Source organism: Eschrichtius robustus, chromosome 15 (genome assembly GCF_028021215.1).
Source record: "Eschrichtius robustus isolate mEscRob2 chromosome 15, mEscRob2.pri, whole genome shotgun sequence".
In the NCBI taxonomy this organism is placed as follows: domain Eukaryota; kingdom Metazoa; phylum Chordata; class Mammalia; order Artiodactyla; family Eschrichtiidae; genus Eschrichtius; species Eschrichtius robustus.
In genome coordinates, this window is record NC_090838.1 from 6,514,327 (window position 1) to 6,530,119 (window position 15,793).

General features: G+C 49.4%; 1 protein-coding gene across 5 annotated transcripts in view; it reads left to right on the top strand.

Moving 5' to 3' along the window:
• The window catches only part of ASAP2 (ArfGAP with SH3 domain, ankyrin repeat and PH domain 2), a 159,708-nt gene that overhangs the window by 64,749 nt on the left and 79,166 nt on the right, over positions 1 to 15,793 (top strand). For all 5 annotated transcript variants that reach the window (XM_068565077.1, XM_068565078.1, XM_068565079.1 and 2 more), the window contains exon 3: positions 9,909 to 10,054. In XM_068565077.1, the coding sequence (XP_068421178.1) occupies positions 9,909 to 10,054 (146 nt within the window). The remainder of the gene's footprint in view (positions 1 to 9,908; positions 10,055 to 15,793) is intronic.

The following is a 15,793-nucleotide window of genomic DNA, read 5'->3' on the forward strand; positions in this document are numbered from 1 at the left end:
CTTGGATGTCATATGGCTGATGAAAAAGCTCCAGGTGGTTTTGCTCGGTCACAAGTTCAGTGAGAGCCAGTACATGACAGGTGTGCCAAAGGTGAGCACAGGTGACCTTAGGGAAGTATGTAGTGCTGCTAAAAAAGGTAGTTAGTTGTCCCACTATTGTGATGTAAGAGCAGCATTTTAGGAGGAAGCTCATGTTAGAGCTGGAAACCTTGTGGTAGGAGGGGTGTTGGAAGGATCTAGGACGTCTTTGCTTGGGGAGGGTGGGAGAAGGCGCATCTGAAGGCTTTTCTCTGGAATGAGGAAGTGAGACGTGTTATCTGTTCCTCTCTCCTGGGTAGTTTCATGAGAGTGGGTTTTGACTCAGATCTGAGGGAGAAGTTAGCTGGGGGAGCAGCCCCAGCGGTGAGCTGGTCGTCGGAAGGGTTCCGGCAGAGGGCTGGTTGGTGGCCCTCTGTCTCTAGGGAAGTTGCAGGGGGAGGTGGGGACGTGGACTCGGAGACCTTGAGATGTCTTCCAGTGATGAGACTCTGAGATTCTAGTTGTCTCTTCTCTGATGGCTAAGGATAGTGATTGGAATTTAGAAGGCTAATTTGTGGAATCCCGGCAGCTGTGATCAACATATTAATCGTGGAAGGATAGCTCATCCGAAGGAACACTGAGATTTGTGACTTAATGTCCCAAGTATTAACTTGAATCATACGTGGTTCGTACATAATCAAATATGATACTTAATTAAATGTGATTAACACGGTCATCGTATTTTTTGGTAGGGGATTTATGCTCATCTAGGCTAGGGCTTTTTACCTGGTGTGTTGGGTCTATGGACAGGCCTAAAGGGTCCTTGTATCCCAGAAACTGTATAAAAAATTATGTAAGGATACCTTTTCCTGAAAAGATAATGCACAGCGTTCTTCTCATTTTTATTGTTGTCTGCGATAATGAGAAGATTAAAGAACCACTGATGTAGCCGAACCCCCATGGTTTGTGGATGGGGATACCATCACAGAGTTGGCTATCTGCCTTACTTAACTGTAAAACACTGACTACGTTATTCAGCAAATATGTTTGAACGTGTTTCCTCATCTGTAAAATCCTGCGGGGTTGTGGGGAAGATGAAGGAGACTCTGTAAATGGGTGAAGTCTCCCCTCCATGAATGGCTGTCGTTACATGGGCTTTGAGACCACTGATTTTCCAGGGGCTCCTTGTCCCTGAGGCCACAGGAGTCACTTCTCTCCTGGTCTGCTGTGCTCTCCGTGGAGGTGGGCTGGGGGCGCCTGCTGTAAGTGATGGGAATTATATCCCTCAGGTACAGTGAGGTAAAAACAGAGGGGAAAAGGCTGAGCACAACTTGCAGTGGCCACACGCACGTCCTGTAACGTAGCTCATCAGATGGCTTTGCCGACAAAGGGCGTCAGTGTGATCGATGTAAAGTTTCCAATCGCTGGTGGTCCACCTCCAGCAGATGTTGACTCACCTCCCTGTTGTGCCTGCCCGGCCTCTGGGGATTCCTGGCTCACGGGGGGCCCTGCCAGTTCATTAGCAGGAGCCCCTGTCTCCTCTGACTTGAAGGAGCTCCTAGGATAAGGCAAGTTGGGTGAGGCAAGCAGCTGGCAGCCCAGTTTTAATCTCATCCTCTGTTGGATTCTGAAGGAAAATTCCTGTAAGCTTCTCCTCTGAGAAGCCTTTCCTGTCAGCAGGCCCCAGAAAATGTCCTCTTTTCCACCTCCTGTAATGTATACCACGTGGATTATTATTGCATGTTTATCTTCGTCTTGCTAAATTGTGCGTTGGCTGGTACCAAGCCTGGTTCACCTCTGTCCCCTCCAGTTTCACTTTTCTTAAATGCAAGTCTTATCCTGTCAGTTTGCAACCTTTTGGGGGCACCTGGGATGAAGTCCTTCCCCTGGCCCCCTCCTGCCTCTCCAGCCACGTCATCTGTGGACTCTCCCTGTGCTCTGGCCGTACCAGGCACCCCGAATTCCTCCAGGGTCATCCTCGTTACAACCTGTCTTTGCGCCAAATTGATTGGTGTGTGCGTCTCTGTCATTGGAAGCTGTTCCTTGGATGCAGGGGCTCCATGTCCTGAATCTTTGCATTCGTTAGTGCTTGCGGCACAATGGGCTTTCACCACGATTGGATTCTATCCCGGCATCCAGGGAAGTTCTCGACTGATGGGGTATTCAGGAAATACAGGATGGATCAGTAACGTTGAACGTTGATAGGTTTCTGTCCTCTGAGCCTACAACATAGCTAAAGAGGGACAGAAAGCACCAGCGTAGACAGTACATCATCCAGTAGGTCAGTCTTGATTCCTGACCGCCCCCTGTCCCCCCAGGTGTGCTGCTGCAGGAGTTTTATCGAGAGGTAACTGGGGTTGTGTTCAGTTATTCACACAGACTCCAAGTGTCATTTTGTTGTCCTTCATATAGGGCAGGATCAAAGGATATCAGGTGATCACAGACAACAGTTTACACATTTTAATAGTCAGCCCACACCTTGACCTTCTTAACTCCGTTGCTGGCTGCCTGTGCCAGACATCACCAGTCCAGGTACATCCCGTGTTAACAACCATGAGGTCTCCGTAAGGTCGGAGGGGATGCCCCAGGAGAGTCTTGATGGAAATGAGTTTTGCATGAAGTTTTGAAAGTCGCGGGGGGACTTCCCTGGTGGCGCAGTGGTTAAGAATCCACCTGCCAATGCAGGGAACACGGGTTCGAGCCCTGGTCTGGGAAGATCACACATGCCGCGGAGCAACTAGGCCCGTGAGCCACAACTACTGAGCCTGCGCGACTGGAGCCTGTGCTCCGCAACAAGAGAGGCCGCAATAGTGAGAGACCCGCGCACCGCGATGAAGAGAGTGGCCCCCGCTTGCCACAACTAGAGAAAGCCCTCACACAGAAACGAAGACCCAACACAGCCAATAACTAACTAACTAACTAAATAAATAAAGTGTTTAAAAAAAAAAAAAAAAGAATCCACCTGCCAATGCAGGGAACACGGGTTCGAGCCCTGGTCTGGGAAGATCCCACATGCCACGGAGCAACTAAGCCCGTGCGCCGCAACTACTGAGCCTGAGCTCTAGAGCCCGCGAGCCACAACTACTGAGCCCACGAGCCACAACTACTGAAGCCCACGCACCTAGAGCCCGTGCTCCGCAACAAGAGAAGCCACCACAATGAGAAGCCCACACACCGCAACAAAGAGTAGCCCCCGCTCGCCGTACCCAGAGAAAGCCCGTGCACAGCAACGAAGACCCAACGCAGCCAACAATAAATAATTTATTTAAAAAAAAAATAAAAAGAAAGTAGGGGGAGCGCAGAGTGCTGGAGAGAGTGGTGGAATGGCGATGGTGAAGCCCCAGGGGCAAGGCCATCTTTCCACGAGCCCGGCTTGAGCGGGGCCCTGAGGGCTTGTGAAATAGGACGGGCGTTCCCATCAGACCCTTGGTGGTGGGTGCTCGTGTCTTACCAGAGACGATGCAGGTGCTCAGGGTAGGTTGCAAAGGCTGTCTCTATCATGTCAACTTGTGCAGGAGAAACTGGTGGAGAAAGACAGATTCGGATATCCTCAGTAGGCATGGAGAAGCAAGGTAACTGAGCCCTTGGGGCTGACATTTCAGGTTTCTCTCCTTTGTTTATTCCTTGTGTTGTTGTTTTCTGATTATAAAGATAATATGAGCATAGTTTAGAACATTTAAAAAATTCAGAAAAGCGTTAGAACGAAGTCACAGCCCGGCCAGATGCCACCCTCTGTGAGATGGGAGGGGCCGAGCTGCATTCTTGGTCTGAGGCCCCCTGGGCTGTGACCCTGGCCATTAGGAGCTTCCTCCTGGCCTAGGTATCTCCGCCACCACAGTCTGTCGCCTCCTCTGCGAAAGGCCCCTCAAGGAGGGTACAACGATGCACGGAGAGCACCTGGCCTGCACCAGCCGCCGGGTGCCGAGCGCCTGCTCTTTTATCACCACCTTAGCATTTTGATGTCCTTTCCTTTCGGCCTTTCTCTACATTTTACCTTTTACAAAATTGAGATGAAGTATGCAGTTCTGTGCCCTGCCTTTTTTTCACTTGGCATTCTATCCTGACCATATTCCTACATCATGATTTTAAAAGCTTACATCATATTCCATTTTGTAGAGAGGCTGTTATTTAACCATTTCCATTTTGTTGGAGCTTAATACATTTTCAGTTTATCAGTTGTTCTGTACATACACCTCTGAGCACTTGATTATTTAGGAATAGATTTCTAAAAGTGGGAGGGGATGGCAAAAAATGTTTTTAAAACTTTTTATGCAGATTACCAAATTGTGAATGGAAAGATTTTTATCTGGGATGAGTCTAGAAATAAAGTTCTAAAAATGGTTTTCTCCCATGAGGTGTTCACAGGGTAGAGATCCTGTTAAGAAGTGGGGATTATCTTTGACTCCAGGAAATTGCTTTCCCAGGAGCTGTTTGCCGAGAGTTATATCTGAAACCAGGTGATGTTCGGGGCTGACAGCTTGAGGGGAAGTGGCCTGGCCTCTTTGGCATTGAGTCGTGCAGATTATCCTGACATTACAGTTGTGGCTCACGTTTGAATATTGATCCTCATCTAGGGAGGGTCTTTGTAAAGCTCTACTGCAGAGAACATATGTCTCTCCTAAACTGCGCCCTTGGCGGAGCTGTCCGTGCGGTTGGTTGGCGTGTGCAGTGTCTGCGGATGAGTTTGCCTCAGCCTGACCCCTGCCTGGCCAGGAGTGGGGGGTTGGAGGGTCCTGGTCAAGGCGAGCACCGTCAGGCTGCCCCCCCCCCCACCAACACGTACCCCCATTTGTCTCTGGTTAGGGCACTTGGACTTCGGGTTACCAGTGCGTGTGCTTGGCTGGAGGATTGCAGCACATTTGTGTCAGCCTAGAGCCGAGAATAGTGACTATGTGATGACTAAATGAAGAAACGCCTCCTCGCCTGGTCGGGAGGACTTGCGCGGACTGGGAGCCTGGAAAGCTGAGTTCTAGTTCTCGAACTGCTGCAGACTAGCTGTGTGAACTTGAGCGAGTCAGCGCCCTCTCTGAGCTTTGGCGTCCTTGTCTGTAAAGAGGGGTCTCTGGACCGGGTTTCTTTTCAGGATCCTTCGGACTGTAAAGACCCAGGAGTGGCCCCGGGTGGGTAGGACAGTGAGACTGGTGCTGCCCTGAGATGGCTTTGCGTCGGGAGCTGGGTGCAGGCGGGGGCTCGAAGACTGAGAAAGTGTTCTCAGCCTCTGAACACGCAGGGCTCCTTGCTGTTCCCCTGGGGTTGATAGCTTCCTGTTCCTGCTCGTCTCTGTCTGGAAATTCCCAGCTGACCTTGGAGCCCCAGCTCAAACGTCCCCTTCTTGGCGTCTCTGAATCCTCGGCCCCAGCACGTCGCAGGCCATCGTGCATGGGTTGGTGCATCTGTCCTGAGACGTTGGTTGCACTCGTCTTGTGTGCACCCAGCACACCGTCACAGCCCGCTGCAGGGCTGGCAGTGAGGAGCAGACATTCAGGTAGACTTGAAGGTGGTTGAGATGAGTTGGCTGTGGGACCCTTCTTGTCCTTCGGCAGCACTGGGCAGGTGGCTGGCTCCCCGGCCGTGCTGTGGCCCATTGAGTAGGAGTAAAAAGGCTGCCTTTTCCCCGTTTGGATCCAACAATTTTGCTGGAACTATATGCACTGGGCCTTCTTCTTGGTATCAGTTTTCAAAAATGACATAATCAAGTAAACTAGAAGGCACACAACAAGGCCCAACCCTTACCTCTAAATGCAGTGTGTGCACATGCTCGCTGGCTCCATAGCACATTTTTCTGTTAGTCTTTCATTTCATCCCCTTGAACGGATTGGTGGAAGGTCTGACCTTTGTGTAGTGAGGTGTGGGAAATGGGAGGGCTGTGGGATTAGAACTGGGAAGAAACGGGGTCTTGTCTGCTGTGGTCTCAACAACTCAGGTTCTCATTTTCCCAAGTCCCTCCCACATCAAAGATTCTTGGGTCTGGTTCATTAATAAGAACCAGAGTTAAAGATACAGTTGAATAAGGGGGAGGTGGGAGAGGGAGCTCTTTTTAGAAGAACAGCTTTGACAGTTCTGTAAATAAGAGATGATAGAGCCAGTTTGGGTTCTTTCCAGAAAGTTTATTCCCTAACCATTTATTGTAGGTTCCTATTTTAAATTTAGTTTTGGCTAAAGGAAAATAAAGACACTCAAGGACTTTCTAGTAGGGACATCTCAAACTTTGGGTGACATGGACCAGGAGGCCAGTCGGATAATATGTAGTTACGGGGTGTTTACTGTCCTGAGAGTGGGCACCAGGCAAGCTGTTACAGGGAGACACGGAGAGACTCGGGGCTGTGGTCATTATCAAGAAGCTTCAGAGTTGTTCGCAAGAAGAGAAATTTGTCTTAGAAACTCCAACTGGATCAGCGTAAAGAGGTTCCCACTGACCTAAGCTGGGACAGTTTGAGCATCAGAAGACAGTGATCACAGTGGATCAAAATGCTTTAAATATAAATACATGAGATGATGGTGACAATGATGATCCAGAACATTCACTGATCACCACTGGGGTTGCTGGGATCAGCACATTATTGTGAAGATTTAAAAGGGAAAGAATTTTTATAAAAAAACGTGACCGACACCAGATGGTCAGTTGAAAGGCCCAGAAGAAGGGATGAAAGGAAATGCATCTGTCCTTCCTGGTGCCAGAACCGGAAGCCTCGCTGGCTGTTTCTCCTCTGTGCCGGTTTGGTGGACTGCCCGTGGAGAGAAGGCAGGTTCCTCTCTCCAAGGTTGTCACAGGCTGGGGGCAGCCTGCGTGAACACAGGATGGATTTGACCCTTCCCCACCTTCCTCCAGCTGTGTGATCTTGGGCAAATCATTAAACCCCTCTGAGCCCCACTTTACTCAACAGGTAGTAAGGCTGACGCTTCTGACACCTTATAGTCTTACTAAGTTTAATTGAACGAAAGGCTTGTAGGCCACCTCCTAGCCTTTACTGAAGCTGATTCTCTCCCTCTTCCCTCTGGGTGCTCACCTAGAGCAGCTGTCAGGGTCCAGGATCATTTTGAAGGCAGTACATGGCTCCCGAGGTGACTTTAGCCTCCGCATTCCTGTTTCTCTCTCCCAGGGGAGTGACATCAGCACCAGATGTCTGCTTGTGGCTGCCACGCCCTTCCAAAACCACACTGGAATTGCCCACATCTTGACCACCAATTTTGAAATAGTTATAAAATAGCGTGTGGTTTGAAAGGAGCTGCCCTTCACTGTCGACCACATGTTCTAGAATTATAAGTCGAGCAAAATAGGTGTAACTGATCCGCCTCTGAAATGGAATTTTAAAAATCTAAAACTTGGGTACTTTTGGTTTTGGCAAGGTAAGCTATTTTTAGAAGGAAACACACATCAGTGTAGTAGAGTGGGGGACAAATGGGCTTCGGGATCAGACAGACTTGGGTTTGCACCACAGCTCTGCCACTTTCTGGCCCTGTTTCCTAGGACAGGTTATTTGATCTCCTTGAGTCCCAAGCTCCTTTCAGCATTGTGAGAAATAATGCATGTCATATATAAGTTGTGAAGTCTAGAAAAAAACATATGGAAACCATTTGCGCTCAGTATAGATGACATCTGTGCTGCTGTTAAGTATTGTCAGTTCTGGTGGGCATGTATGTGTTGGGTGTGGTTGAACTGCATATCCTCACCCACATTCTTTGATTCTTACCTTAACCTTGTGAGTATCTCCCAGCGGGGTCTTTGTCCTTCACGTGGCTGAGACCGCGCCATAGAGAGTAAATGCGTAGGTTACCGGGTCGTCCACGTTTACTGGGAGGCATAGGCTTGAAGCCCAGACCTTCTGAGGGCTCTTCCTGCTCTGCCACCCCTTCGTCACACCGTGTGTGTGTGTGTGTGTGTGTGTGTGTGTGTGTGTGTGTGTGTGTGTGTGTGTGTGTGTGTGTGTGTGTGTTTCTGCCTCAAGTCGTTTGCTGAGTATAGTTTCAGAAATACATTTAATGTATCCAGAACTCTCAGGCTCTTTTCTGGGATGTAAAAGATGATGATAATAATAGAAAGGAGGAAAAGGGCCTAAACGGTGAAATTAACATTCTCGTGTGTTTGTTAGATCCACACGGGCATCCCCTAAGGCACCCAAATGCCCCCGGAAGTCGAGGGCAAAGTGCTTGCCTGGTAGGGTCGGTGGACACGCCGTCCACGGATCCTGGGATCCGGCTCAGCCCCAGGGCCGCCTTCCGCAAGCACATGTCCCCTGTGTGCTCCGGTTGTCAGGCCCAGGCACCGGCACTGCCGACAGTGGTTTTGTTGCCCTGAGCAGTTGTTTGGGGCACTGCCAGGGGCTTTTCAGGATCTGTTCTTTGGCGAAGAAGCTGCAGCACTAAGGCTTTCTGTGGCCTCCTGGCAGCCCTGGGCCGTCCTCCTTGTGGGAGCAGAATTCTGAAGACGTGGGCAGCCTGAGAGGGGTGTGTGAGCCTGCCCAGTGGAGTCCCCTTGCAAGGTGACATGCACGCCCGCACTATGTGCCTGTACAGTCGCCGTGTTACATTTCTTTCTTTTTTTTTTTTTTTTAATTTTATTTATTTATTTATTTATTTATTTATTTATTTTTGGCTGTGTTGGGTCTTCGTTTCCGCGCGAGGGCTTTCTCTAGTTGCGGCGAGTGGGGGCCACTCTTCATCGCGGTGCGCGGGGCCTCTCACTGTCGCGGCCTCTCTTGTTGCGGAGCATGGGCTCCAGACGCGCAAGCTCAGTAGTTGTGGCTCACGGGCCCAGTTGCTCCGTGGCATGTGGGATCTTCCCAGACCAGGACTCGAACCCGTGTCCCCTGCACTGGCAGGCAGATTCTCAACCACTGCGCCACCAGGGAAGCCCCGTGTTACATTTCTGATCGGAGCGATGAGGGAGCAGAAATCAAGTGTCCATGCCAGGAAGTTGTTTTATTACAGACTGGCTGGATTCATTTAAAAATGCTTGACCCAGAAGTGAGGGAATCATGTCCAGCCACATTGGCTTAACAGAATTACCTGTGTCACCTTCCCACCCCAGCGTCTGACTCAGAGACGGGACTCCAGCTTCTACAGTTTGACAGAAATCCGTGTATGATTTCAATGTCCAACAGGGCCTGGGAACCACAGAGCCGGAGACCCAGAATCCGAGTTTTTCGCTCTTTAAGGTGCTGCTGTGAAGCCTAATGATGGTAAAATACCTTCAGATGGATGACCAGGTTTTGCTTTTTCTGATCAAACGACATGCGTCTTGTCTTATATTTCAAGCACAAAGATGAGTAAAACTTAGTCCCTACCCTGGAAGCACTTCCAGTGTGTTGGGAACCACGTTTACCAGTTGGACATTTGGAATGTAACACTCTGAGCGCAAGCCCAGGAAGGAGCCAGGGACGTGGGGCAGAGGCACGGAAAGGCCCCCAGGCAGAGGACGTGTCACGAGCAGAGGCGCCCTGGCCTGTGGCCTGTGCTCCGAGGACCGTGGCTTTTCCGGTGTTGAAAGGAGAAGCTAGGGCATGCGGCTGGGTGAGCGTCACGCCGGCTGCTGGGTTCCAGGAGAGGGCTGGGTCTGTTCTGTGTCTCCCGCCAGCGTGTGGGCTACGGAGGAGTCCTAGGAGATGGGGAAGCGTGGGGGTCCCCGGGGGTCTCATCCCATGAGCTGGGGGCTGTGGCACTCGTGCGAGGCTCTCTCCCTCCTGGTCCTCATGCTTGTTCTTTGGGATCTGTCGCTGGCACCACGGGTGGTTGTCAGGACAGCAGAGTTATTTCTGTTCGCGGTGTGTCTTGGCTTTTCTCAGATTTTCAGGCTGTAAATGTGTTCGATTTTATCCACAAGTAAGAACCTGGTGGGGGGCAGGGCTAGAGCGGTTGGGGCCTTCACAGCACCTCTCCCGTTGCTGTTGCAGCGCACGTGGAAAACGAGGAGCAGTACACCCAGGCTCTGGAGAAGTTCGGGGGCAACTGCGTGTGCAGAGATGACCCGGACTTAGGAAGCGCCTTCCTGAAGTTCTCAGTGTTTACGAAGGAGTTGACGGCACTTTTCAAAAACCTGGTAAGTGTCATGATCGCACGCAGCGAACGGGCAGCATGGGAGGGGCCCGAAGTTGCTCGAGTTGGGAAGGTAGCTCCCTAGACAGTAATTAAGGTTTGTTTGGTACACAAGCAATACGTTTCATAGCTCCTGTGGTACCTAAAAGAACTGTCTTTCCTATACACGCGAGGTCACTTTGGAATAAATTTTAGAATTGTGATTTTTACTCTCACAAGACTTTCAAATTTCACTCGGCATTTTAAAGCTGCTCAGCTGAGGCACAAAATGGATAAATGCATTCGTCTTCTTAAGGGCCTCTGACTTCGATTTTCAGTAGTTCCTAAACTGTAGAATAGTCTGTTTCTGGTAATTATAGTAGGTATTTAAACTTAACAATATTTCATAAATATGTTTCAGACCTGTCTTACACAGCAAGGTAACCTATAATCAGAGCACAGAAATTACCGTGAATATTTAAAGGCCTTTTATGCTCTCACATGCAGAGCCTAAGAAAAGTCTCACCTTTTAAGTGAGTGGAGATACGGACTGAGTACTTCTTGCCTGCGGTAGGTGCTTGGTAACGGGGGTGAATGGACTCTTCCTTGCGCTTGGCAGCCCTGTGCCGTCCTCACTGTGGGAGCAGAATTCTGAAGAATTGAGCAGAGAGGGGGTTTGGGACCCTGCCGAGCGGTTTCTTCCACAAGGGGAATGTACGTCGGGATGGTCCCGGCATCTCTTTCCTGTTTTTCTCCCCCAGCTTCTCCCAAAGGTCATGGACAAGCAGGCCAGGTCAAGAACTCAATAATGCTTTCTGTGTAGGTCGCAAACAACAGTGTCTTTTTCATTTCTCCTGTCAGCAAGCTCATAACAAGTGAAAAAATAGCTCATCATTCTTGAAGCGGTGATGATGGCGGGTCTGTCAGTCTGCTCTTAGAAGGGCAGAAGCAAGGGAACACAATGCATGAGTTAATAAGGAGGAGGGGAGAGAACCGGATCATGAAGGCTCTCGGTCTCTCTCCCTGTCTTCACTTGTAAAGTGTTTCCTTTGGAAGTGGTAAATATAAAAAGCCGTTGCTGTGCTTAAGTTTTTTACTCGGGTTAATTTGGAATCTCTTGGGGCCTTTGTCAAGTTTGTTGCCCATTTATCACTGCCCCAAACAGGCTGACAGCATGCAGAGCACACAGTGGAGCCCAGCCCCTTTCCAGCCCCACTGCCCGGACACTGGCACATGGCTTGTTAGGGCCTCACCACTGAGTCACAGTGGAGCTTTTTATTGTAAACTGGGGAAGCTGCATGGTCCCGGGGAAGACCTATAGATGCTGACGTGTCGGGGGTCGTCTAGTGTAAAATCAGCCTGCCGCCTCATCTCCCAGACCCTCGGGGGGGGTAAGCCCCTTCCTCGCCCCCTGAGCTGCCAGCCAGCTGCTTCGTGCCTCTCTCTTAAATATGAATGAATGGCCTCCAGAAAGAAAGAGACCAAAATAAACAGAAGAAAGAACTTGGGGGAAAACAGAGACAATGCAAAGAGCAGAAGAAAACTTTAAAGAAACTATATTTAATTCCTCAGAGAAATCAGAAGAGAGAATGGGATGAAGCTTGTCGTTAAAAAAGGGGAGAGACAATCAGTATAAGAAAATATAAAATTGGAAATCCTATGAGAAGGGTTAGAGTAAAAGAAATCTCTCAGAAAATAGATCAAAAGGACCAAAAAAGACAAAAGAGTGGGAAATAGATGAAAGACATGTCAGGGATTAATTCTCAAGGTCCAGTATCCAACTGACAGGCGTTTTCAGAAAGAGAGAATAGGAAACAGAGGAGGATGCCGTGAATGCAACAGAACAAAAGATGGTTCCTGAGACTGAAGGATTTTCGTCTCCAGATGGGAGGGCCCAGGACAGTAAGGGAAAAAGACCTGCCCCAAGGCACCCCCCTGTGAAATTGCAAAAGATCTTAACCGCTTTCAGAAAGCACACAGAGGATTAAGCATCACAATGCCATCGGTGTCTCAGCAGTGACCCTGGAAACTTGAAGGCCCGGAGCATTGCCACTAAAATCCTGAGGAACATAATTCTAACCTGGAATGAGACCCACCACCTGAGCATGAAATTAGAATTAGAGATGTTTCAGATGCCCAAGGCTCGAGAAGGTTTGCCCCCAAGCGTCATTTCTCTGAAACTCCTAAAGGTTGTGCTTTAGCAGCATGAAGAGGGAAGCCAAGAAAGAGGAAGACGTGTGAGTCAGGGAACAGGATCCAGCCAGAAGGAAAGCAGTGAAAGGGGTCCCAAGGGGATGGCAGAGGGAAGCCCTAGCACGGCGACCGAGCAGGCAGCCTGGAGACAGAGGCAAGGGAGGCCAGGGTCGCCCCTCCCCAGCCAGCTAGCTCTTGTATCTTCATTCGGCTGATCTCCACTCAGGTTTTCTCAGCTGTAAGATGGAGATGATAACGCCGTGCCTGGTTTTGTAAGAAGTACAGCCAGTTGCTTTTACACACCTTAGCTTATTTAACCCTTGTAACGATCCCATGAGGTGAATCAGCATTGTCCCCACTTTGTAGATTAGGTAACTGAGGCCCCGGTGGTTTAAAGGGCTAATCTCTCTCGGGACAGGTCTGAGTCCTTGCCAGCTTTTGGACGTGTGCCCCCAGGTGTGGAAGGGCCCCGGCTGCGTCGCCCCACGTGGTGGAATCCTACTCGAAGTAGCTCGTCCTCAGTCTTAACCTGAGCAGCTGCACAGTTAGACAGAAGCAGGCCCTTCATTTCTTGATTTTCCGCAAAACTAAAAGCAGAGCAGGGCCTGGACATTGTGATGGGTGCATTGCCACACTGGGCACTACCCCATGGCTCTGCCCCTGTGGGCACATCAGAAATCCCCTCCGGGCCTCGCTGTCCTCCCCCTTCCTGCAGCGAGTGGCTTACCCGCGGCCGTCACTCCCTGGGCGCCCGCGGCACCGTCAGCTCCGCGCGCTGGCTCTTCCTCGTTCGCTGAGTCCTCCTGCCCGCTGCACGAGATCCCTCACGTTACCTCCGTCCTAGACGGGGCCCGTGCTAGGGACAGGTGAGGGGCCACATCTGGGTCTGAAAACTCCAATCCCATGCTCTTCCCACTGTGGTATTTAAAGGATTTAAGGCCCCTTGTCAACTCCTTGGGGGAAAAGGGGGGCAGAACGGAAGGGAAGGCAATGCAGGGTAAAGTGTAGCATAAAGAGAGATGCCCAGCGGGCCGAACTGCTGCAGCCACGAGCAGACAGACACCTCAGTTTCCTCACCGTAAAACAGTGTGAGAAAACCATTCCCGTCTCACCGGCCAGCATCAGGATGACAGGGATACGCGGGAGGGTTGTTTGTAAATTAGAAACCGCCCCACAGGTGACATTTCAGTGTCGTTAACGATCGGGTAACTTACTAAAGCCCGGAAGACAGTAGCTCTAAGTCCACGTGCATGACTGTAGTTTCTGCTTTTACTTTATGGAGTTAGGGTTTTTGATCCTGTTTCCCAGCAAATACCTTATTTGTGCCCAAATTCATGTTCACCAGGCCAGGGCTGGTGTTGAAGGTCTGCAGCCGTAAGGACGCCAAGTGGCTGCTTCTAAGAAGCTGTCGCTGAGAGTGAGCTGATTATAGGAGAATTCTCCTTTTTTGGTATTTTGTATACCATTCTTACTCCTATTTTTGGTCACATCTGTCCTGTCTCTTATTTTTAAAGCCTTGCTTTTGCTTTTCCTCAGGCGTTCAAAAAACATTTCAGTTCTGCATGGCCAAGACTCTCAATCCTACCTCTTGTCTAGAAAGAATAATAATTACCACCTACCTGCTCTTCAGCATGAAAGAATGTTTATAAAGCAGTTGGAACGTCTCCAAAGAAAGGCCAGCTTAATATAAAGTGAGATTTTGTTACTAAAGGGTGAGATTCTCACCTTCAGAGAGTCTGTGAATTCCTCTGCAGTAATGCAGGATAAAGGGAAAAACAAGGCAGCTCTAGAAATGTAACATGTGTGAAACTAGGCTGGTTATAAAGGCAGGCCAGTCTCCTCGGTTCTTTTCCTCTTACCAGATGGATGTGAGAATCCTGGAAAGATTTTCCAGGGCCACTTCCGTGTTAAGAAGTGGCCTTTTAATGAACGGCTGCATGGAAGCACATTCCTGAAAGGTCATTTACAGGTATGTCATCTCCGTCTCTGGTTTCAGAGAATCGCTTGTGAGATATGTACTCTTGGTCCATAGAACCTACTCCAGGTGAGGGCAGGGGCCGGCGGAGGCTCAGCCCAGGACGGAGTTCCAGGGCGAGAGCCGAGAGTGGCCCTGGGGTTGAGGAATTTCACTTCGCTCACCCGGAAAGAAGAACCTGAAAGTCCACTGACCAACGTGCACAGAAGTCATGTTTGTTTCGTTTGTTTGCTTTTCCTTTACACAAGTGATTGGAGTTAGAAGACATTATAGCCAAAGAGTGAAGGGCTAGTCAGGTTGTTGAGGAGAGAGTGGCTTTGTCCCCGTGATGTGCGCAGGGCCCGGCGGGGAGGCCTGCCCACCTGCTTGTTGGCAATTTGGCGGCGCTCTCTTCCCAGCACCGTCGGTCGACAGGAGCTGATTCCCCACGTTAATAAAGCTCATTGCGTTGCTTAGCATAGAGCTCTCTCTAGCAGAGGTCCTCACCCTCAGTGCTCCTGTAAACTTTCTTCTCTTTTCACTTCTTCTATTGAAAATGTCCCGTATTTTAAAGCGTATTACATTCTTTCTTTTAAAGCATTTTTAAATTGAAGTAGAGTTAACTTACAATGCTGTGTTAGCTTCAGTTATAGCAAAGTGATTCAGTTATACATATATCTATTCTTTTTCAGATTCTTTTCCATGAGTAGAGTTCCCTGTGCTGTACAGTAGGTCCTTGTTTATCTTATGTATAGCAATGTGTATCTGTTAACCCCCAACTCCTAATCTATTCCCCGACCCCTACCCCCTGTCGCTCTCCCCTCTGTAAGTTTGTTTTCTATGTCTGTGAGTCTGTTTCTGTTTTAAAATGTCTTACATTCTTTCTTATTCAACATGGGCACTGGTCATATTTTATCTTCTGGGGAGGAAGGCTTACCGTTGTTTGGGGCATAAATTAAGGGACAGCGCTGAAATCTAGAGAAACTCTTGGTGCCTGGTACCTGCGGTGTGGGAGTACCTGCCCCTAGATTGGTACCAGACCGTCGGCTTTCCCATTTTCTTTTCTTTTTTTTTTTTTTTTTTTAATTTAACGTCTTTATTGGAGTATAATTGCTTTACAATGGTGTGTTAGTTTCTGCTTTATAACAAAGTGAATCAGTTATACATATACATATGTTCCCATATCTCCTCCCTCTTGCATCTCCCCCCATTTTCAGCATTTGCTTTTTAATATTCTGACACCCTTCTCCCTGCTAATTGCTGGCTTCTACCGCTCTTGGTGCCTTGTTCCACAGTGCTGTGAGCTGGAGAACGCAATGACCAGCTTGTTAGGCTTGTACGCAGAGCAGGAGTCTGTAAGCTTTGAGTGGAGGTGCGCTTGAGGGCTGGGCCTTCTCTAGGGGAACAGAGTTCCCGGATGGACCTACTGACAGTTACTTTGGACACCTAGAAATCTCTGCCACCAGTTGTTTAATCTGGCCTAATGCATGGCTGGAAATGCTCTGAGACTCACAAGGCTTCAACACTGCAAGCTGCTTCCTACACTCAAGAGATCCTTGACCAAAATGAAAGCATGTCCTTAGTTTGACCAAAATGACAAAAGCAATAAGGCTACTG